The sequence below is a fragment of the Bombina bombina genome, chromosome 7 (assembly GCF_027579735.1).
Source record: "Bombina bombina isolate aBomBom1 chromosome 7, aBomBom1.pri, whole genome shotgun sequence".
In the NCBI taxonomy this organism is placed as follows: domain Eukaryota; kingdom Metazoa; phylum Chordata; class Amphibia; order Anura; family Bombinatoridae; genus Bombina; species Bombina bombina.
The window spans coordinates 444211400-444236410 of record NC_069505.1 but is presented as its reverse complement, the minus strand read 5'-3'; the positions used below and the strand labels follow the sequence as shown (position 1 = coordinate 444236410).

Genomic DNA, 25011 nt, shown 5'->3' with positions numbered 1-25011 from the left:
TGTCAGGGGTAGATTTATCACTAGAGTTATTAGTTACAATTTAACGTTACACTGTTACAGTCTGCACTAAGTTTGAATTACTATTGAATCTGAAGAGAACTACTTCAGCACCAGATGACGGAATTATACTGTCCGAATCGGAGGTTTAACCCTCAGATGATACAGACTATCCTCCTCAAAGGAGGACAATTTGCGTAGCAGCAAGCGGAGCAGAAACCTTACTATCTGATTCATTAATTTCCTCTTGCGAATTCCCGCTAAGATAGGAAAATCAGATAACGCCACAGATGCCTGAAGATACCTGGGCAGACAATTCTGCAGGCAAACAACTCCTCCAGGAGACTGAGAGGAACCGCAGGGTACTGCATGTGACACCATAAAAAGGCTTGGGACGTCTGGGGAGGAGCTGTGGCATAGCCTAAGCAGCATCAACCAGGGAGACATGAGGCTAAAATAATTTTGGATTACATTATTTAAAAATATTTAGTAGTAACAGACCTCTGTTCCATACGTTATCAAAATAAAACAATTGATTGGATTAAGAAAGAATTTCCTTAAGTGAAGGAAATCTAAGCTAAAGAAATGTATAAATATGTGGAAACAATGTAACAGTCTAGAAGAAGCAGATAAGCATTGCTTTTTTACAGCATGAAAATAAAAAATGTGCTGCCAAAGTAGGGAAACAAAATGTTACCGACCCTAATTGCTTCACTGTTTCTGGGGAAAAGTCGAACATAAACGATTGAATCCTCATTCGTTCAGTGACTGTTTTAAAAATTGGATGCCTAAGGGTTAACCCTCACACACACTGCTCCATTCTTTTTCCAAGCACGAAGTCTACTAACCGCATAGAAAAAAAAAAACACATCTAAAATAAGAGGCAGGCAGAACGTCAGCTAGAATACAAGCGCTCAACCCCTCTAAAATGGCGCCGCTCCGTCATGTAGAGAAGGAGGCGTGGCCAAAAGTAGGCACGGAACAAAACTCTATTCCGTCGACTAATAACCTCTACTATATGGTATCAAACTTAAAATCAGCAATTTTAACCTCTATGTCAGGGATCAAGCCTGAGAGCTATATCTCCAAAAACGAGTATAACAGAACACTGGCACCCTCGCACAGCTCCTATAATGTAACTAACCACAGAGCTGGGGAATCCCCAGGAATGCACTGCATTTAAATCAGATGAATAGCAATATGCAGAACCATAGAAAAGGCCCCAAATGCGCTCTCTTAACAGTCCCTGTAACATTCCCCCGATGAACTAGGAAACCTAATAGGGTACTTTATTATAACATAAAATACAGCAACTAAACTTTAGCCCACTGGTAGTTAACTCTTTCCCTTTGTGAAGGAGGATAACGGTCTCCATGTCTCATGCATAATGTGCCTGCCACTGCCGAAATCATCCATAAAGGATTTGTCCCATATAAGAGCAGGGGATCTTAACCCCTTCAGTGCCAGCCTTCCAGAACTCTCAGAAGAACAAAGGGCACTTACCTGCATTCTAGCCGTCCGGCAGTCAGACGACTCACAAAGTATGAGAGGATTGCGCTCTTTACAGAGACCTGTGTAAAAAGAAAGACAGAGTAAAAACTTACTCAGGCTTTCTATATCAGGGCAGCAACATGTTAGGAAAACGCAGCAAAGCCCACTTTACAAGTTCCTAACTGCTTTAAAGCTACCACAGCCCTGCTGAAGAGACTAACGTGGAGTACAGCTAGGCCCAAATTGTGATGGAAGATCAGAGCAATCCTGACCTGTCTTTAAAATAAAAAAATCTTGATAGAATTTTCTTATACAGACACCTAATTACTTCACCTCCTCCTCGCACTAGAGGCCAAGAGAATGACTGGGGATTGTGGGAAGGGAAGTGATACTTAGCTCTGCTGTGGTGTTCTTTGCCTCATCCTGCTGGCCAGCAGTGATATTCCCAACAGTAATTGATGATGATCCCTGGACTCACTGTGTCATTAGAAAGAAATATGTACAGTTCCTACATGTCATCTGTAAAGAGGGTTAAGTTTCAGTGGCAACATCGCCTAACAAGATAAACATGAAGGATATAGAACTTAAAGAAAAAATTAAAAAGTGGCCATGGGATTCGGCCGTGTAAGCGTCCTATTAGGGAGCAGTTCTGTATTTATTTTATTTTATTGTAAGAGGAAGGTGTTAGGCGATATCTCACCATTCAGTCGAACATACACCCCTACGCACTCAAAAGGCGACCTCCTAACTTAGGCGTTCTGGGGATCAACCATTCAGCCAATAAATAAATAAACAGTTCCCTATATACTTAGGTAATCAAATCGTTCACAGTCACTAAGCATTCATACATACTACTATAGGTCAATATAGTGTAAACTGAGATCACTTAACATTCACGCTATAGTGTATCCTACAGTCTGTTACGCTAAGAAGCCAATACAGTTAGAGCCGATATCTTACAGGCACCGAACATATAGCAACAGAAAGTACCTCGGTCATGTTATGTTGACTGCAATAAACCTACAAAGTATCAAAGTGCAACAAGCTTAGTAACTATTTAAATAAGTGCCAATATTTTTCAGGCATGCAGCACAACCCGAAGCCCCGCCCACCGGCGCGTTTTGTCAGTTTCGGGACATTCATTTTTTAATAATTTTTTCTTTGATTCTCTATCCTTTGTGTTTATCTTGTTAGGCGATGTTGCCACTGAAACCCTCTTTACAGATGACATGTAGGAACTTTACATACATATTTTCTTTCTTTCTTAAAAGAATTTTAATGGTTACCAATAAAGATTGATTTTAACCTCTTCATATACACTCCACACCCCATATATTTTTGTATATCACTGTGCTCAATTCACCATAGTGGAGTTTTCATATCCCTGAATATTGTAATATACTTATGTAGGACACAGTATAATTACATAGGGTCACATACAGGGTCACAGAGTACTTATGTAGGACCGGTACCGTACCTAAATTCCTCAGCAAAATATCAAACATGTCTTCAGCCTGCAGGGAGCCCTGCCGTACATCCTGGAGAAAAAACAGAACACAAAGGTCAGCACATGAATGCGGAAGGCACAAAAAAATAAATAAATTGCACTAGTACCCTGGCCCATACCTCAGACCCGTTTACTGGTTGATTCACGGCTTCATCGTATCCTGGGGGGTCCTTCGTCCATGCTGGCAAGGAAGGTGTAAGGAACATACTTTGGGGAGGCGGTTCAGGTTCTGGTTGCGATAGAGATGTTGTGGGGGATTCATATTGGTCTGGATCCTACAGAGTGAAGGTTTTATAAATAAAATAATTAAAAAAAACCCAGAATTTATGCTTACCTGATAAATTACTTTCTCCAACGGTGTGTCCGGTCCACGGCGTCATCCATTACTTGTGGGAAATGTTCTCCCCCACAGGGAAAGGCAAGGAGAGCACACAGCAAGAGCTGTCCATATAGCTCCCCCTCTGGCTCCGCCCCCCAGTCATTCGACCGACGGTTAGGAGAAAAAGGAGAAACTATAGGGTGCCGTGGTGACTGTAGTGTATAAAGAAACATTTTTCAACCTGATTAAAAAAAAAAACAAAAAAAAACCAGGGCGGGCCGTGGACCGGACACACCGTTGGAGAAAGTAATTTATCAGGTAAGCATAAATTCTGTTTTCTCCAACATTGGTGTGTCCGGTCCACGGCGTCATCCATTACTTGTGGGAACCAATACCAAAGCTTTAGGACACGGATGAAGGGAGGGAGCAAATCAGGTTACCTAAACAGAAGGCACCACGACTTGCAAAACCTTTCTCCCAAAAACAGCCTCCGAAGAAGCAAAAATATCAAATTTGTAGAATTTGGCAAAAGTGTGCAGAGAAGACCAAGTCGCTGCCTTACATATCTGGTCAACAGAAGCCTCGTTCTTATAGGCCCATGTGGAAGCTACAGCCCTAGTAGAGTGAGCTGTGATACGGTCAGGAGGCTGCCGTCCGGCAGTCTCATAAGCCAAGCGGATAATGCTTTTCAGCCAGAAAGAGAGGTAGCAGTAGCTTTTTGACCTCTCCTCTCACCAGAGTAAACGACAAACAAGGATGAGGTTTGTCTAAAATCTTTTGTTGCTTCTAAATAGAACTTTAAAGCACGAACAACATCTAAATTGTGTAATAAACATTCCTTCTTTGAAACTGGATTCGGACACAAAGAAGGAACAACTATTTCCTGGTTGGAAACAACTTTTGGAAGAAAACCAGGCTTAGTACGCAAAACAACCTTATCTGAATGGAACACCAGATAGGGTGGATCACACTGCAAAGCAGATAATTCAGAAACTCTTCTAGCAGAAGAAATAGCAACCAAAAACAGAACTTTCCAAGATAGTAACTTAATATCTATGGAATGTAAAGGTTCAAATGGAACCCCTTGAAGAACTGAAAGAACTAAATTTAGACTCCAAGGAGGAGTCATGGGTCTGTAAACAGGCTTGATTCTAACCAAAGCCTGAACAAAAGCTTGTACATCTGGCAAAGCTGCCAGTCGTTTGTGCAACAAGACGGATAATGCAGAAATCTGTCCTTTTAGAGAACTAGCTGACAATCCTTTATCCAAACCTTCTTGGAGAAAGGAGAGAATCTTTGGAATTTTAATCTTACTCCAGGAGAATCCTTTGGATTCACACCAACAGATATATTTTTTCCATATTTTATGGTAAATCTTTCTAGTCACAGGTTTTCTGGCTTGGACCAGAGTATCAATCACAGAATTTGAAAACCCACGCTTGGATAAAATCAAGCGTTCAATTTCCAAGCAGTCAGCTGCAGAGAAACTAGATTGGGATGTTCGAATGGACCTTGTACTAGAAGGTCCTGTCTCAAAGGTAGTTTCCATGGTAGAGCCGATGACATATTCACCAGGTCTGCATACGAAGTCCTGCGTGGCCACGCAGGAGCTATCAGAATCACCGAGGCCTTCTCCTGTTTGATCCTGGCTATGAGCCTGGGGAGGAGAGGAAACGGTGGAAACATATATGCTAGGTTGAACGACCAAGGCGCCACTAATGCATCCACTAGAGTCGCCTTGGGATCCCTGGATCTGGACCCGTAGCAAGGAATCTTGAAGTTCTGACGGGACGCCATTAGATCCATGTCTGGAATGCCACATAATTGGGTTAACTGAGCAAAGACCTCCGGATGGAGTTCCCACTCCCCCGGATGGAAAGTCGGACGACTCAAATAGTCCGCCTCCCAGTTGTCTACTCCTGGGATGTGAATAGCAGATAGATGGCAGGAGTGATTCTCTGCCCATTGGATTATCTTGGTTACTTCCTTCATCGCTAGGGAACTCTTTGTTCCCCCCTGATGATTGATGTACGCAACAGTCGTTATGTTGTCCGACTGAAATCTTATGAACCTGGCTTCCGCTAGCTGAGGCCAAGCCAGGAGCGCATTGAATATAGCTCTTAGTTCCAAAATGACACATTTATTTCTGAATGTTCAAAAAACTATGAAGGCAATATCCGATTTTTCTGAAATTTGGACCCCAGTGTCTTAATGCTTAGAAAGTATTGCACAGCAAATATGGAGACTCTAGCTCTTAAAACAAGCAAACCGGAGCTAATTGTTGGCTTTAACCGTTTTTACACACCACAATCCCAGCTACAGCCTTGCTGCAGCTTTTTACCTTCCTTAGGGGTCACCATTCACAGAAAAAAGCCTTTTGGAGTCACTTTCTGAACCACAGGACCCTCTCACATGAATCTGCATGCACTGCCTTGAAATTCAACTGCACAGCTGAAGTGCCAAAATGAGGCTTCCTCCCTCAGCACACTAGAGTGAAGGGGCGTTCCTGACTAGATTTAGGTGTCTAAAACAAGCCAGATCAATAAAAAACGTTCCCAAGTGTATGTGAGCTTATAAAATATTTCAAATGGTATAATATTGTAATAAAAACCAATCGATTTAGCCCCTAACAGTGTCTACCAGCATAAAAAACAAAAAGGGGAAGCCTGTTATCTTTTTTGCTGAGGTGAAAGAAAAATGGCTTACCGTTTCCCCTGAGGGGAAAAATGACTGTCATCTAGCATTAGCCTGTGTTGTTAGAAGGAGACTAGTCATACCTGAAGCAGATGAGTCTGCAAACTGTTACCCCCAACTGAAGTTCCCTTGTTTCAACAGTCCTGCGTGGTAACAGTAATGGATTTTAGTTACTTGTGCTAAAATCATAGCCCTCTTAAACAGAAATCTTCATCACTTTTCTGTTATAGAGTAAATAGTACAAGCCAGCACTATTTTAAAATAACAAACTCTTGATAGAAGAATAAAAAACTACAACTAACACCACAAACTCCTCGCCATCCCCGTGGTAGATGCTACTTGTTCAGAGCGGCAAGGAGAATGACTGGGGGGCGGAGCCAGAGGGGGAGCTATATGGACAGCTCTTGCTGTGTGCTCTCCTTGCCTTTCCCTGTGTGGGAGAACATTTCCCACAAGTAATGGATGACGCCGTGGACCGGACACATCAATGTTGGAGAAAACCATAATTTATGTAAGAACTTTCCTGATAAATTAATTTCTTTCATAGTGGCAAGAGTCCATGAGCTAGTGACGTATGGGATATACATTCCTACCAGGAGGGAGCAAAGTTTCCTAAACCTCAAAATGCCTATAAATACACCCCTCACCACACTCATACCTCAGTTTAACGTATAGCCAAGTAGTGAGGTGTAAAAAGGAGTAAAAAAGCATACAAAAAGAGGAACTGGAAAAAATAATGTGCTTTTATACAAAAAAATCATAACCACCAAAAAATAGGGTGGGTTTCATGGACTCTTGCCACAATGAAAGAAATTAATTTATTAGGTAAGTTTTTACATAAATTATGTTTTCTTTCATGTAAGTGGAAAGAGTCCACAAGCTAGTGACATATGGGATATAATACCCAAGATGTGGAAGTCCACAGAGTCACTAGAGAGGGAGGGATAAAATAAAAACAGCTATTTCCGTTGAGAAATCAAATCCAAATATTGTTTTTCATAAAAATTATAAAAAACTCAAATCATAGGCACTAGAATCTAACTGAGACAGCTGCCTGAAGAACCTTTGTACCAAAGAAGCAAACACATCAAAAAGGTAAAATTTTAGTAAAAATATACAAAGAAGATCAAGCTGCTGCTATGCAAATTTTATCAAATGAAGCTTCATTCTTGAAAACCCAAGATATAGCGACTGATCGAGTAGAAAGTAATACGCTGAGGCGAATACTGCTCCTCCTCCAAATAAGCTTTGAAAATCAAAAGCTCCGACCAAGATGCCAAGGAAATGGCAGAAGCTGTCAGACTTTTTCTGCAACCAGAAAAAATAACAAATAGACCAGAAGTCTTACTGAAATCTAAGTAGTTTCAACATAATATTGCAAAATTCTTACCCCATTCAAATAATGTAAAGACCCCTCAGGAGTATTCCTAGGGATAGGACACAAAGAAGAAAACAATCACCCCATTAATGTTGTTAAAAAACATCATTTATGCTTACCTGATAAATTTATTTCTCTTGTGGTGTATCCAGTCCACGGATCATCCATTACTTGTGGGATATTCTCCTTCCCAACAGGAAGTTGCAAGAGGATCACCCACAGCAGAGCTGCTATATAGCTCCTCCCCTAACTGCCATATCCAGTCATTCGACCGAAGACAAGCAGAGAAAGGAGAAACCATAGGGTGCAGTGGTGACTGTAGTTTAAAATTAAAAAATACCTGCCTTAAAATGACAGGGCGGGCCGTGGACTGGATACACCACAAGAGAAATAAATTTATCAAGTAAGCATAAATTATGTTTTCTCTTGTAAGGTGTATCCAGTCCACGGATCATCCATTACTTGTGGGATACCAATACCAAAGCTAAAGTACACGGATGAAGGGAGGGACAAGGCAGGTACTTAAACGGAAGGTACCACTGCCTGTAAAACCTTTCGCCCAAAAATAGCCTCCGAAGAAGCAAAAGTATAACATTTATAGAATTTTGAAAAGGTATGAAGCGAAGACCAAGTCGCCGCCTTGCAAATCTGTTCAACAGAAGCCTCATTTTTAAAGGCCCATGTGGAAGCCACAGCTCTAGTAGAATGAGCTGTAATCCTTTCAGGAGGCTGCTGGCCAGCAGTCTCATAAGCTAAGCGTATTATACTCCTTAGCCAAAAAGAAAGAGAAGTTGCCGAAGCCTTTTGGCCTCTCCTCTGTCCAGAGTAGACAACAAACAAAGCAGATGTTTGAAGAAAATCTTTAGTAGCTTGTAAATAATACTTTAAAGCACGAACCACGTCAAGATTGTGTAATAGACGTTCCTTCTTTGAAGAAGGATTAAGACACAATGATGGAACAACAATCTCCTGATTGATATTCTTATTAGATACCACCTTAGGTAAAAACCCAGGTTTGGTACGCAGAACTACCTTATCTGCATGGAAGACCAGATAAGGAGAATCACATTGTAAGGCAGATAACTCGGAAACTCTACGAGCCGAGGAAATAGCTACCAAAAAAAAAACTTTCCAAGATAAAAGTTTGATATCTATGGAATGAAGAGGTTCAAACGGAACCCCTGAAGAACTTTAAGAACCAAATTTAAGCTCCAAGGTGGAGCAACAGGTTTAAACACAGGCTTGATTCTAACTAAAGCCTGACAAAATGCCTGAACGTCTGGAACATCCGCTAGACGCTTGTGCAAAAGAATAGACGGAGCAGAAATCGGTCCCTTTAAGGAACTAGCTGACAATCCTTTCTCCAATCCTTCTTGGAGAAAAGATAATATCCTGGGAATCCTGACCTTACTCCATGAGTAGCCCTTGGATTCACACCAATAAAGATATTTACGCCATATCTTATGATAGATTTTCCTGGTGACAGGCTTTCGAGCCTGAATTAAGGTGTCAATGACTGACTCGGAGAAACCACGCTTTGATAAAATCAAGCGTTCAATCTCCAGGCAGTCAGCCTCAGAGAAATTAGATTTGGATGGTTGAAAGGACCTTGAAGTAGAAGGTCCTGTCTCAGCGGCAGAGTCCATGGTGGAAAGGATGACATGTCCACCAGATCTGCATACCAAGTCCTGCGTGGCCACGCAGGCGCTATCAAGATCACTGATGCTCTCTCCTGCTTGATTTTGGCAATCAGACGAGGGAGCAGAGGAAACGGTGGAAACACATAAGCCAGGTTGAAGGACCAAGGCGCTGCTAGAGCATCTATCAGCGTTGCCTTGGGGTCCCTGGACCTGGATCCGTAACAAGGAAGTTTGGCGTTCTGGCGAGACGCCATGAGATCCAGTTCTGGTTTGCCCCAACGATGAATCAATTGTGCAAACACCTCCGGATGGAGTTCCCACTCCCCCGGATGAAAAGTCTGTCGACTTAGAAAATCCGCCTCCCAGTTCTCTACACCGGGGATATAGATAGCTGATAGGTGGCAAGAGTGAATCTCTGCCCAGCGAATTATCTTTGAGACTTCTAACATCGCTAGGGAACTCCTTGTTCCCCCTTGATGGTTGATGTAAGCCACAGTCGTGATGTTGTCCGACTGAAATCTTATGAACCTCATTGTCGTTAGCTGAGGCCAAGCCTGAAGAGCATTGAATATCGCTCTTAGTTCCAGAATGTTTATCGGAAGGAGTGTCTCCTCCTGAGTCCACGATCCCTGAGCCTTCAGGGAGTTCCAGACTGCCCCCCAGCCTAGAAGGCAGGCATCGGTCGTTACAATTGTCCAATCTGGCCTGCGAAAGGTCATACCTTTGGAAAGATGGACCCGAGATAGCCACCAGAGAAGAGAATCCCTGGTCTCTTGATCCAGATTTAGTAGAGGGGACAAATCTGTGTAATCCCCATTCCACTGGCTGAGCATGCAGAGTTGCAGCGGTCCGAGATGTAGGCGGGCGAACGGTACTATGTCCATTGCCGCTACCATTAAGCCGATTACTTCCATACACTGAGCCACCGAAGGGCGAGAAGTGGAATAAAGAACACGGCAGGAATTTAGAAGTTTTGATAACCTGGACTCTGTCAGGTAAATCCTCATTTCTAAAGAATCTATTAGAGTTCCCAGAAAGGAGACTCTTGCGAGAGGGGATAGAGAACTCTTTTCTTCGTTCACCTTCCACCCATGCGACCTCAGAAATGCCAGAACTATGTCCGTATGAGACTTGGCAATTTTGAAATTTGACGCCTGTATCAGGATGTCGTCTAAATAAGGGGCCACTGCTATGCCCCGCGGTCTTAGGACCGCCAGAAGTGACCCCAGAACCTTCGTAAAGATTCTTGGGGCTGTAGCTAATCCAAAGGGAAGAGCTACAAACTGGTAATGCCCGTCTAGGAAGGCAAACCTGAGAAACCGATGATGATCTTTGTGTATCGGAATGTGAAGATAAGCATCCTTTAAATCCACTGTAGTCATATTTTGACCCTCCTGGATCATAGGTAGGATGGTACGAATAGTCTCCATCTTGAATGATGGAACTCTGAGGAATTTGTTTAAGATCTTGAGATCTAAAATTGGTCTGAAGGTTCCCTCTTTTTTGGGAACCACAAACAGATTTGAGTAAAATCCCTGTCCCTGTTCCTCCTTTGGAACTGGATGGATCACTCCCATAACTAGGAGGTCTTGAACACAGTGTAAGAATGCCTCTCTCTTTATCTGGTTTGCAGATAATTGTGAAAGGTGAAATCTCCCTTTTGGAGGGGAATCTTTGAAGTCCAGAAGATATCCCTGGGATATAATTTCCAACGCCCAGGGATCCTGGACATCTCTTGCCCAAGCCTGGGCGAAGAGTGAAAGTCTGCCCCCTACTAGATCCGTTACCGGATAGGGGGCTGATCCTTCATGCCGTCTTAGAGGCAGCAGCAGGCTTCTTGGCCTGCTTGCCTTTGTTCCAGGTCTGGTTAGGTTTCCAGACCGACTTGGACTGAGCAAAAGTTCCCTCTTGTTTTGCATTAGAGGAAGTTGATGCCGCACTCGCCTTGAAGTTTCTAAAGGCACGAAAATTAGTCTGTTTGGCCCTTGACTTGGACCTATCCTGAGGAAGGGCATGACCTTTTCCTCCAGTGATATCAGAAATGATCTCCTTCAAACCAGGCCCGAATAGGGTTTGCCCCTTGAAGGGAATGTTAAGCAGCTTAGACTTTGAAGTAACGTCAGCTGACCATGATTTAAGCCATAGCGCCCTATGCGCCTGAATAGCAAAACCAGAATTCTTAGCCGTTAGTTTAGTCAAATGAACAATGGCATCAGAAACAAAAGAATTGGCTAGCTTAAGTGCTCTAAGCTTGTCAAGTATGTCATCCAATGGGGTCTCTACCTGTAAAGCCTCTTCCAGAGACTCAAACCAGAAAGCCGCAGCAGCAGTGACAGGGGCAATGCATGCAAGGGGCTGTAGAATAAAACCTTGTTGAATAAACATTTTCTTAAGGTAACCCTCTAACTTTTTATCCATTGGATCTGAGAAAGCACAACTGTCCTCGACAGGGATAGTAGTATGCTTAGCTAGGGTAGAAACTGCTCCCTCCACCTTAGGGACTGTCTGCCATAAGTCCCGTGTGGTGGCATCTATTGGAAACATTTTCTTAAAAATAGGAGGGGGAGAGAACGGCACACCTGGTCTATCCCATTCCTTAGTATTAATTTCTGTAAACCTTTTAGGTATTGGAAAAACATCAGTGCACACCGGCACTGCATAGTATTTATCTAATCTACACAATTTCTCTGGCACTGCAATTGTATCACAGTCATTCAGAGCAGCTAAAACCTCCATGAGCAATACGCGGAGGTGTTCAAGCTTAAATTTAAATGTAGACATATCAGAATCAGGTTGAATCCTCTTCCCTGAGTCAGAAACATCACCCACAGAAAGAAGCTCTCCTTCCTCAGCTTCTGCATATTGTGAGGGAGTATCAGACATAGCTCTTAAAGCGTCAGTATGCTCTGTATTTCTTCTAACTCCAGAGCTGTCTCGCTTTCCAGTTTCCTCTAAACCCAGGTAGTCTGGATAATACCGCTGGCAGTGTATTATCCATGACCGCCGCCATGTCTTGTAAAGTAAACGATATGGGTGCACTAGATGTACTTGGCGCCATTAGAGCGTGAGTCCCTTGAGCGGGAGTCAAAGGGTCTGACACGTGGGGCGAGTTAGTCGGCATAACTTCCCCCTCGTCAGATTCCTCTGGTGATACATTTTTTAAAGACAGAATATGATCTTTATTACTTAAAGTGAAATCAGTACATTTGGTACACATTCTAAGAGGGGGTTCCACCATGGCTTCTAAACATAATGAACAAGGAGTTTCCTCTATGTCAGACATGTTTAAACAGACTAGCAATGAGACCAGCAAGCTTGGAAAACACTTTAAATCAAGTTAACAAGCAAAAAATAAAAACGGTACTGTGCCTTTAAGAGAAACAAATTTTGTCAGAATTTGAAAAACAGTGAAAAAAGGCAGTAAATCAAACAAATTTTTTTACAGTGTGTATAATAAGCTAACAGAGCATTGCACCCACTTGCAAATGGATGATTAACCCCTTAGTTCAAAAAACGGATCAAAAAACGATAGACGTTTTTTAGCAGTCACAACAAACTGCCACAGCTCTGCTGTGGCCCTACCTTCCCAAACAAATGACTTTGGAAAGCCTAAGAGCCCTTTAGAGAGGTCCTACAGCATTCAGGGGACTCCTGGAGGAAGCTGGATGTCTCAGTCTGTAAAAGTTACTGCGCAATAAAGTGCTAAATTAGGCCCCTCCCACTCATGTTAAAACAGTGGAAAGCATCAGGAAACAGTTTCTAGGCAAATTTAAGCCAGCCATGTGGAAAAAACTAGGCCCCGATAAAGTTTTATCACCAAAGTATATATAAAAACGCTTAAACATTTCCAGCAAACGTTTTATATTGCAAATCTATAAGAGTATTACCTCTGAAAGTAAGCATGATACCAGTCGCTATTAAATCACTGTATTCAGGCTTACCTTACTTAAATCTGGTATCAGCAGCATTTTCTAGCATTTACATCTCTAGAAAAAAATTTTAACTGCACATACTTCATAGCAGGATAACCTGCACGCCATTCCCCAGCTGAAGTTACCTCTCTCTTCAGTTATGTGTGAGAACAGCAATGGATCTTAGTTACAACCTGCTAAGATCATAGAAATCACAGGCAGATTCTTCTATTTTCTGCCTGGGACAAAATAGTACAACTCCGGTACCATTTAAAAATAACAAACTTTTGATTGAAGAAAAAAACAACTACGTTTCATCACTTCTCTCTTACTACCTCCATGCTTGTCGAGAGTTGCAAGAGAATGACTGGATATGGCAGTTAGGGGAGGAGCTATATAGCAGCTCTGCTGTGGGTGATCCTCTTGCAACTTCCTGTTGGGAAGGAGAATATCCCACAAGTAATGGATGATCCGTGGACTGGATACACCTTACAAGAGAAATTTCCTTTTCTTCTACTAGATACGACGAGTCCACGGATTCATCCTTACTTGTGGGATACAATACCAAAGCAACAGGACACGGATGAACGGGAGGGACAAGACAGATACCTAAACGGAAGGCACCACTGCTTGAAGAACTTTTCTCCCAAAAATAGCCTCAGAAGAAGCAAAAGTATCAAATTTGGAAAAAGATTGAAGGGAGGACCAAGTCGCAGCCTTACAAATCTGTTCAACAGAAGCATAGTTTTTAAAAGCCCATGTGGAAGCCACAGCTCTAGTAGAATGAGCCGTAATACTTTCAGGAGGCTGCTGTCCAGCAGTCTCGTATGCCATGCGAATAATGCTTTTCAGCCAAAAAGAAGAGAGGTAGCCATAGCTGTTTGATCCCTACGTCTTCCAGAATAAACAACAAAAAAGAAGATGTTTGACGGAAATCCTTGGTCGCTTGTAAGTAAAACTTCAAGGCACAAACCACGTCCAAGTTATGTAACAGACGTTCCTTCTTAGAAGGAGGATTAGGATACAAGGAAGGAACAACAACTTCCTGATTAATATTCTTATTTGAAACAACCTTAGGAAGGAATCCAGGTTTAGTGCGCAAAACCACCTTATCAGAATGGAATATAAGATAAGGCGAATCACATTGTAACGCAGAAAGTTCAGAAACTCTTCGAGCAGAAGAGATAGCAACTAAAAACAAAACTTTCCAAGATAAAAGCTTAATATCTATGGAAAGAATGGGTTCAAACGGAACTCCTTGAAGAACATTGAGAACTAAATTCAAACTCCATGGTGGATCAATAGGTTTAAACACAGGCTTGATTCTGATTAAAGCCTGACAAAAAGACTTAACGTCTGGGACATCCGCCAGACGCTTGTGTAGTAAAATTGACAAAGCAGAAATTTGTCCTTTTAAGGAACTAGCTGATAATCCCTTCTTCAATCCTTCTTGGAGAAAGGACAAAATCCTAGGAATCCTAACCCTACTCCATGAGTAGCCCTTGGATTCGCACCAATAAAGATATTTACGCCATATCTTATGGTAAATCTTTCTAGTGACAGGCTTGCGAGCCTGAATCAAAGTATCAATGACCGACCCAGAGAATCCCCGATTAGATAAAATCAAGAGTTCAATCTCCAGGCAGTCAGCTGCAGAGAATTTAGATTTGGATGTTGGAACGGACCTTGAATGAGAAGGTCCTGTCTCAATGAAGTTTCCACGGTGGCAGAGAGGACATTTCCACTAGATCCGCATACCAAGTCCTGCGTGGCCATGCAGGTGCTATTAGAATTACCGAAGCGCTCTCCTGTTTGATTCTTGCAATCACACGAGGCAGGAGAGGAAATGGTGGAAACACATAAGCCAGGTTGAACGACTAAGGTACTGCTAGAGCATCTATCAGTACAGCTTGGGGATCCCTTGACCTGGACCCGTAACGAGGAAGTTTGGCATTCTGACGAGATGCCATCACATCCAATTCCGGTGTGCCCCATTGATGAATCAATGATGCAAACACCTCCGGATGGAGTTCCCACTCCCCCGGATGAAAAGTCTGACGACTTAGAAAATCCGCTTCCCAGTTCTCTACTCCTGGGATATAGATTGCTGATAGATGGCAAGAGTGAGCCTCCGCCCATCGGATTATCTTTGAAACCTCTATCATCACTAGAGAACTCCTTGTTCCCCCTTGATGATTGATATATGCTACAGTCGTGATATTGTCCGACTGGAATTTTATGAATTTGGCCAAAGCCAAATGAGGCCACGCCTGAAGCGTGTTGAAAATTGCTCTCAGTTCCAGAATATTGATTGGTAGTAGGGACTCCTCCTGAGTCCAAACCCCCTGAGCCTTCAGGGAATTCCAGAATGCACCACAGCCCAAGAGGCTGGCGTCCGTCGTCACTATTACCCATGATGGCCTGCGGAAGCACATTCCCTGGGACAGATGATCCTGTGACAACCAACAAAGAAGAGAGTCTCTGGTCTCTTGATCCAGATTTATCTGAGGAGACAAAAATTCGCATAATCCCCATTCCACTGTCTGAGCATGCACAGCTGCAGTGGTCTGAGATGAAAGCGAGCAAACAGAACGATGTCCATCGCTGCTACCATTAATCCAATGACCTCCATACACTGCGCCACTGATGGCCGAGGAGTGGACTGAAGTGCTCGGCAAGTATTAATCTTTGACTTTCTGACCTCCGTCAGAAATATTTTCATGTCTACCGATTTCCCAAGAATGGAACTCTTGTTAGTGGAACTAATGAACTCTTTTCTATATTCACTTTCCAACCGTGAGTTCTTAGAAAAGCCAACACGATGTCAGTGTCAGATTTGGTCAGATGATAAGTTGACGCCTGAATCAAAATATCGTCCAGATAGGGCGCCACTGCTATGCCCCCGCGGCTTGAGAACCACCAGAAGGGACCCTAGCACCTTTGTGAAGATTCTGGGAGCTGTGGCCAACCCGAAGGGAAGGGCCACGAACTGACAGTGTTCGTCCAGAAAGGCGAACCTTAGAAACTGATGATGATCCTTGTGGATAGGAATGTGAAGATACGCATCCTTCAGGTCCACGGTGGTCATATATTGACCCTCCTGGATCATTGGTAAAATTGTTCGTATAGTCTCCATCTTGAACGATGGGACTCTGAGAAATTTGTTTAGGCATTTGAGATCTAAAATCGGTCTGAAGGTTCCATCTTTTTTGGGAACCACGAATAGATTTGAGTAAAACCCCTGTCCCTGTTTTGGAACTGGACATATTACCCCCATGGTATAGAGGTCTTTTACACAGCGTAAGAATGCCTCTCTTTTTGTCTGGTCTACAGACAAACGTGAAAGATGAAATCTCCTTCTTGGGAGAAAATCCTTGAATTCCAGCTGATACCCCGGGTCACAATTTCTAATGCCCAGGGATCCTGAACATCCCTTGGCCAAGCCTGAGCGAAGAGAGAAAGTCTGCCCCCCTACTAAATCCGGTCCCGGATCGGGGGCTGCCCCTTCATGCTGTCTTGGTAGCAGCAGCGGGCTTCTTGACTTGTTTACCTTTATTCCAAGCCTGGTTAGGTCTCCAAATCTGCTTTAAAATGCTATAACGCTCACAATTTTAGCATATATCTATCTTATATTGTAGCCTAAGATTGCACCACAAGTAAGGGACAAATTAACCCTTTATAAGAAAAACGTTATTCCAAAAATAGATTAACAACCCCCTGCACCTTGCCACAGCTCTGCTGTGGCGCCTACCTGCCCTCAGGGGTCTGACTATGACTCCGTTAGCCTATGTCTCAGTTTGGGCCCAACCGGAGCTGAAGCTTGCTGCCTGCTTGTGAAGATCAACTGCGCATCTGAGGCGTGAAAATTATATGCGATGTCTCTCAGCCTAAAAAAACGCTATGAAGCGGTATAGGAACTAGCCATGTGGGTTTTTGCATCCCAAATAACAAATAAAGCCATGTGAAACCCTCCAGTACAATGCTCAGTAACAGTGAACATAAAAACGTTTGTGCAATAAAACGTTATGCTGCCCCAGTGTCTAACCATGCTGCCATCCTTTGCTGCATTTAGCCCATAATCATTCATACACAGGTCTCCAGTAATACCCCTTCTTATTTATAGGATTACTGCTTACCCCTTCCCTCATGGGAACTATGTCAGCCTGTTCTGAAATATCACAGTCTCTCCAGAAATAAATGACTGAACATACCTCAATGCTTGTAGCATGAAAAACGTTCCCCCCACTGAAGCTTCTCTAGTTCTCCTCATCCATTCTGTGGGAACTCATCTGGATCTTAGTGACAACTGCTAAGATCATCAGCCTCCAGGCAGAAATCTTCTTGCATCTGCTGCCTGAGGAAAAATAGTACTCACCGGTACCATTTAAAATAAAAAAGTCTTGCTTGAAGAAAATAAAAACTATCATTTTAACACCTCTTTCTCTTTACCTCTTCCTATTACTTAGTATAGGCAAAGAGAATGACTGGGGGTGGAGAGAAGGGAGGAGCTATATATACAGCTCTGCTGTGGTGCTCTTTGCCACTTCCTGTTAGCAGGAGGATAATATCCCACAAGTAAGGATGAATCTTTGGACTCGTCGTATCTAGTAGAAGAAACAGCATTTTGCGTCCTCGCAAGCCTAGTTTGCCCGCAAAATTTTTCGAAAAACAAAGTCAAATTTGAAAAAACAAATTATGCTTACCTGATCATTTTCTTTTTTTCAAATGGAAAGAGTCCACAGCTGTATTCATTATTTTTGGAAATTCAGAACCTGGCCACCAGGAGGAAGCAAAGACACCCCAGCCAAAGGCTTAAATACTCCTCCCACTTTCCTCATCCCTCAGTTATTCTGCGGAGGAACAAGGAACAGTAGAGGAAATATCAGGGTGAAAAGGTGCCAGAAGAACAAAAATTACGGCCCCACAAAAAAACATGGGCGGGGAAAAGAAAATTATCAAGTAAGCATAATTTATGTTTTTCTTCATAAATGGAAAGAGTCCACAGCTGCATTCATTACTTTTGTGAAAACAATACCCAAGCTATAGAGGACACTGAATGCTAAAACGGGAGGGTACAAAAGGCGGCCCCATTCTGAGGGCACCAGGCCTGAAAAACCCTAACCACAAAATCCTGCTTCGTCCGAAGCAGAGAACAACTTTGAAAAAAGGAAAAGGCCCAAGGACACTGACCCGCAGATAGTCCACAAGAAACTAGACTTGACTGAGTCAACCAGCCTCCAGGAGACACCGTCGCCTAGCAGCTGGTCTCCAAACAACACACCCCTTACTAGAGAAAGGGAACAGACTATTGTATTCTTCCCCCAAGGAGAAAAAAAGACACAGAGAAAAACCCTAAAAAGGGCACAACAAGTCCCAATTAAAAACACAGAGCAAAAACCAGAGAAACCGGGTCAGGCTAACAGAGACCCAATCAGTCTCGTAGAAACAAGGGGAGGCAATTCCCAGACCCCAGAGATACAGAAACCACGGGCTAAGTCCGGGAGTCTAAAACAGAGAAGAGAATCTTCCCCTAAACACAGTGCAACCACACTCTAAAAAGCAACTGAAGATGAAGGTCCCCAAGTCGCAAAAGGTAGCTCTGAATATCTATTCAGAACCAAAACCTTGTGCAGCAAGCTCAGATAGATGAACATCTGATGTGCAGTCATCTAAAAATGACTCTGAAACTTGAATACTTGCAGGGCAAATAAAGAGCAGCTGAAGATAGGATCCTTCAGTCTGCTAAGCATTCACTACCCAGTGGATAACGTTGCAGGCTATCCAAAAGCCGCCAGTCCTTCCCAGAGATCTTAACATGGAGAAAAGCAGAAACCTCAAAGAGGCTCACCGTACCTCGAATGACCAGAGGACGAATTATCAGAGCAACAGATCTCAGATACTGCTCCAAACACCGGACCAGCCCAAGCGACAGGCAAGTCTGATAGACAGGGGGAACAGAAAGACCCCAACCACAAGTCCCCGGGGAATGGAAGAATAGGGGGACTCACCCAGCCCAACAGAGCTCAGGTGCCAACCCAATCCACTGCTTCAAGAAAAAAGTACTATCAAGGAGAACCCCCTAGGGCCTGGTACAAAGAAAGTGCATTAGTTCCTTAGAAAGACCTGTCACAACTCTCTTAGACAGTCACTACATGGAGACTTCAATCTTCCAACAGTTGAAAAAGAGCAACCCACAGAGCAGCAGACTGCTGCCCCTAATGGAAATAAAGCCACCTGTTCCAACCTCCTACACACAAGGCAGGACAAAGACCCTCCAGAGAGAAGAAACCCCGCTCTTAAGGAAGACAAACTACCCCCTTAAAGTGGAGACAGAGAAAAAAGAAGATTTATGCTTACCTGATAAATTTGTTTCTTTTTAGACACTAAGAGTCCACGGATCATCTTCATTACTTATGGGATATTCACCTCCTGGTCAGCAGGAGGCGGCAAAGAGCACCACAGCAGAGCTGTTAAATAGCTCCTCCCTTCCCTCCCACTCCAGTCATTCGACCGAAGTTAGGAAGAGAAAGGAAAAGCCAAGGTGCAGAGGTGTCTGAAGTCTATAATAATTAATAACCTGTCTAAAAGAACAGGGCGGGCCTTGGACTCATTATGTCTAAAAAGAAACAAATTTATCAGGTAAGCATACATTTTCTTTTTAAAGACATGATGAGTCCACGGATCATCTTCATTACTTATGGAATACAATACCCAAGCTAGAGTACACAGATGATAAGGGAGGGACAAGACAGGGAACCACTGCTTGAAGAACCTTTCTCCCAAAAGTGGCCTCACACGAGGCAAAAGTATCAAATTTATAGAATTTTGAAAAAGTGTGAAGAGAGGACCAAGTTGCAGCCTTGCAAATCTGTTCCACAGAAGCTTCATTTTTGAATGCCCAAGAGGAAGCAACAGCCCTTTTCCTAGCACTAATATAGGCAAAGAGAATGACTGGAGTGGGAGGGAAGGGAGGAGCTATTTAACAGTTCTGCTGTGGTGCTCATTGCCTCCTCCTGCTGACCAGGAGGTGAAAATCCTATAAGTAATGAAGATGATCCGTGGACTCATCGTGTCTTTAAAAAGAAACAGTGCACATGCCCACAAGACATGAAGCCATAGTCTGATCAAAACACGGACCGAATGAAAAATCATCCAGACACCACTGTTGATCCAACAGAGGAAAACTCCCCATTAAAAGGAGCACACTCAATCTGAAGGACAAAACAGGCCTTAAAAGTTTATAACCAGTACCCGAAGGTGGATCTGAACCCTGGCTTAAATGGGACATCCAGCGCCGCAGCTATATTTGGACCAACAACCCCTGTGTTGCAAGGCCACAAAACTAACCGTTAGGCAACATATGTTGTTTACAAGACCAATGAGCTAGCCCCTATGTCATAACATAGTCTTCCTGAAAAAAACTGGGTCTTTCTGAATCAGTCCGCAGGATCATAACATCCAAGAAGGATTCAAGACAAGAGCCCTGGACCCAGAATCGTCTTAAAACGAACGCCTAGGGAACACAAGATACCCAGTCTGAAGAAATCAAACCTCACAGGGAATGATACCCGGGTTAACCCGGATAACGGGTACAGGACTCACTCGTAATACCCAGCCCAAGGGGAAGAGAACACCCTTAGCAAGGAGGTCAATACCCTCCACAACAAGGTGCTAGCCCATGACAAAGTCACGCAATTCCTCTAAGACCCAAAGACTCCAAGGACAACGCGCACAAAGTCCAAGACTAAAAGAATGATAACGAGAACAGGGTCACCCGAAAAGAGAGTAGAAGAAACGAAAATCTCCATAATCCTGCCAGATTAACTTTCCGAGGACCACACCCAAGGAAAAAGAATGCAGAGCATCCCAAACCCTGGTAGAACAAAATCCCCTAAGCAAAGCTTGGAAAAGGAGGCAACACCGCCTATCATCTCTGATACGGAGATGACTAACTCCCGGAAGTATACAAAGCTGCACGGCCCTCGCTTCCTAAATTAAATGGCCAAAGCTGCCAGAAAAAAATGGACGAAGTCCAGAAAATCTCGACCCAAAGGAACAAGTCCTAAAAGGACACTCCCAGGAGACCTTGAAAAGGCAAGGCCGCCAAGAACTGGAGGTGTGAGGACCTAAATCCTCCAAACCTCCAACCCACAACAGGAAGGAACCACTCTAGGTCCCGCAAAAAACGGAAAACAACTGAGTATGTCACAGCGGATCTCAACGGAGAACCGGCGACTAGATTGAGAGGCTAATGAGGACTGAACTCAATCCCAGTGATGTGCAGTCACTAGAGGCAGGTGAGGCAGTGCTTCACCTCTCATATGGGCAAAAATATATATTTTTTTTATTGGCTTTAAAAAAAAAAATTTTAATTTTTTTTCCCAGCATTTTTTTTTCTCACAGCTATATGTTGTGCAATGAAGAGGCACAAGCAGGTCTGCCCACCATTACACAACATGCTGCGCCATCTACTGGATGCAAGTGGTTAAGATCATTGCATGGCCCATTAACTGCTTATTTGAGGCAGTCCTATTTGGGCTGAACCAATCCAGCGAGAGGCATTAGTAAGTGGAACATAGGGTTGGGGCTGGATGTTAAATGATATAAAACAAAACAAAAACGGAAAAAAAACAACTTTCATATATTTTGTTGCTGTCCTGTGAACCTGCTAGCTTTGCTAAAGTGAAAAAGAGAGTTCTGTTCTTCCCCTCTAAGTGCAGTGGAATGTGCCACTGTCACTTCCTGAATCCTTACAGAGCAGGGAGAGAGGCACAGAGAGCAGTGTTTCATCCACATCTTATTAAAGTAAGATTTTACTGAAAGGGATTCTGTTAGTGTAAATGATAATTTAATGAATGTGGTTTAGTGTTTTTTTTACTCTTTTACAGCAGGGTCGTTTTTGTATTTTGTTTACTCAAACTTTACACCCACTAACTTAGCAGCTTGCCTCTGTACTTCACACTAAAAATTATAGACTAATTTTCTGAACTCTCTGTAGCTCTGCTGTTTTATTACTTAAAATGCAGTGGTCCCTCTCTCCCCCCTTGTGTGTGTGTCTCTCTCTATATATCTAGCCATCTCTCTCCTTATGTGTTGTTCTCCCCATGGTCTCTTTCTCTCTCTCTGTCTCTCTTCCTCCCCCTCTGACTCTCATCCCTTATGTAATGAAAGAATCTATAAGCATAATTTGCAGCATTAAAGTAAAAAGTATGTTTTAAACATATTTTAATGGGCATGGATTTCTAGATCTCATAATCAGAGCAAGCATTGTGTTATCTGGCAAGAGTTTCTGTTACAATCCTTTTAGACTAAAATCAGATGCTTACTAAGTTGACCAGTTTTCCAAGACACCATTTAAAGGGACATGAAACCCATATGAAACCCATATGCAAATTTAAATAACTTTCCAATTTACATCTAATATCTAATTTTCTTCATTCTTTTGATGTCCTTTGTTGAAAATCATATCTAAATATGCTCAGTAGCTGCTGATTGGTGGCTGCACATAGATACCTCATGTGATTGTCTCACCCATGTGCATTGCTATTTCTTCAACAAAGGATATCTAAAGAATGAAGGCGTATCCTGCCACTGCCTCACCACACGTCACTGCTCAATCCCCCATGCCCCTAAGCAAACCACGGACTATCAAGTCCTCTCAGAATGCTAGCTGAAACTTGTAAAATAAAACAAGGAAAACAACACAAATCATAGTGTGAGCACTCGGCGCCCTCACCGGACCATCCCGGCATAAAAGGTGCCATGTGTCTGAGCTAGGCCTCAAGGACAGAAGGATTTGTACCCAGTCAGGACCAGCCTGAAAGCAAGGGCCCCAGCACTGTCAAGGCCACATAGAGTCTTCCCCGAGATGAAGGGATAAACGACAGACAAACAAACTTAGGACTAGCACATCCTCCCTCTTTGAACAAAACTTTGTAGAGGTAAAAAGTGAGATCGCGAGTATCAATTCCAGAGAAGAAAGTTCCCAAAGGAAATATTACTACAACATGAGCTTTAAACAAAACAAAATGAGGACCTAAATCCTCCATCCTGGATTAAAATAAAAGATAAGGCAACCCGTAGGCTTATCCCCCAGGAAGAACGGACACACCCGCAGGACCAGCCCAACAGGAATCCGAGTCTTCCAAGCTCAGAACTGGAAAGGATACTCAAAAAATAAAGACTATAAAAAGATTACTTCATCCCTTATGTCTAATCATGCAAGCCATTCGAAGAGGAAGACAGTTCCCAGACCCATTAAGAGCGGGATCCTTCAGCAACGCCAAAACATGCCGCAGTAAAACACGAAGGCGCGCCAGTCTGTAACGAAAAATGCAACATACCTCCGCCGGGTCAAATGAAGACCCCAGCCCTGAAGGGTTACCCCTGAGGCCTCAGGGGCAGTCGATCCCCCAGAGGGCTGAATTGGACCAGGCAATCCCTTGCCTGACGAACCCCGGTTAAAAGAACACAGACAGTAGCGTAAGCACACTCCCGGGAGGTGCAGATGCGCCAGCACCCAAGATATGACCATGCGGAACCGTGTCGTAAACTCCAGTGGGAACAGGCCCCTCTCCATAGAAGGAAAAGCAGCATTTGGGTTACCTGCATGCGTAGTAAGAGTTGGTTGTAGGGAACTCGCCATGTGGGAGATAGAACCCCCAGAGACGGATGGCTCAGCGGGCCCGATTCCCCGATCCCAAGGAAGAGAGCACTTTAAAACGGCATTCAGAACATAACTGATGGGCATGTATGACCCGGGCCAATTCGTATTCTTCGCAAGAAGTAGAATCTGAATCAGAGACATCCGTCTCCAAAAAATCAGAATCCTCCATAATTGGGATATTGAATAAAAAATGGACAATTCTAAACGGCACCTTATACCCCCTGAGCACCAACGGACCAGAATTTCTCCGTCTCCACACGGTCAGGAAATATAGAGCCTAAACCATGCAGTCCATGAAAAAGCACGCCCGACCGCAAGGCAGCGTCACTCGACATAGGCCGTTATGTTCCAAATATAGCTATGAGCCGAAGTATCACTACACAGTAGCAGACAGAATCACATAAACATGATTTAAAAAAACCCTGTTCAATAACCCCCCCCATAGGAAATATTAACCCTTGATTCCAAGATATAAAAGGAGCCTCATTAAGACCATAAGTTAAAGTTACCCCCGACAAGTTGTAGCTTTATTCATAAAATATATTGATGTACAAAAAAGACTTGGTCTTAGGCGTTTCGGCTTACAAGTGTGCCGTATTCATAGACCACAATTACCGACCTATCACCTGTATCTTATATGCACCGGTGAGTCAGTACACCACTCCCATTTAAAGGGACACTGAACCCAAATTTTTTCTTTTGTGATTCAGATAGAGCATGCAATTTTAAGCAACTTTCTAATTGACTCCTATTATCAAATGGTCTTCATTCTCTTGGTATCTTTATTTGAAATGCAAGAATGTAAGTTTAGATGCCGGCCCATTTTTGGTAAACAAACTGGGTTGTTCTTGCTGATTGGTGGATAAACTCACCCACCAATAAACAAGTGCTTTCCTTGGTACTGAACCAAAAAAATAGCTTAAATGCCTTCTTTTTCAAATATAGAATGCAAGAGAACGAAGAAAAATTGATAATAGGTGTAAATTAGAAAGTTGCTTAAAATTGCATGCTCTACCTGAATCCTGAAAGAAAAAAATTTGGGTTCAGTGTCCCTTTAACTATTAACACTCGGACTACGGAAAACAGAAGATTGTACATCACATCTTACATTAAACAATCAGAAAAAATAATCCCAAAAATAAACACATCAGTCAGTCGATCTTAATACATTGTATCATTGTTAAGGTGTTACTAAATAACTGGTAGAACATTTTCAGCGCTTATGTTTATTAAACACAATAGCAATTTAGTTTGCCTCCTATGTTGCAACTTTCACACTTTAGTGACAAAACCCACAAAGTGAATTATATTTGTATAACCATAAACAATGAAGAGGCTATGCTAACATATAAAATAAAGCGCCCAGAAACCCTCTTAATAATATGCATTCCCAAAGCTACAACTATAG

General features: G+C 43.0%; 1 protein-coding gene across 1 annotated transcript in view; it reads right to left on the bottom strand.

Annotated features, from left to right (window-relative positions):
- MRTFA (myocardin related transcription factor A) overlaps nucleotides 1-25011 on the bottom strand; it is a 269522-nt gene that overhangs the window by 47039 nt on the left and 197472 nt on the right. Inside the window, exons 14-15 of the mRNA XM_053721388.1 lie at nucleotides 3115-3270; nucleotides 2966-3026 (exon numbers count right to left, since the gene is read on the bottom strand). Coding sequence (XP_053577363.1) covers nucleotides 2966-3026; nucleotides 3115-3270 — 217 coding nt within the window. The remainder of the gene's footprint in view (nucleotides 1-2965; nucleotides 3027-3114; nucleotides 3271-25011) is intronic.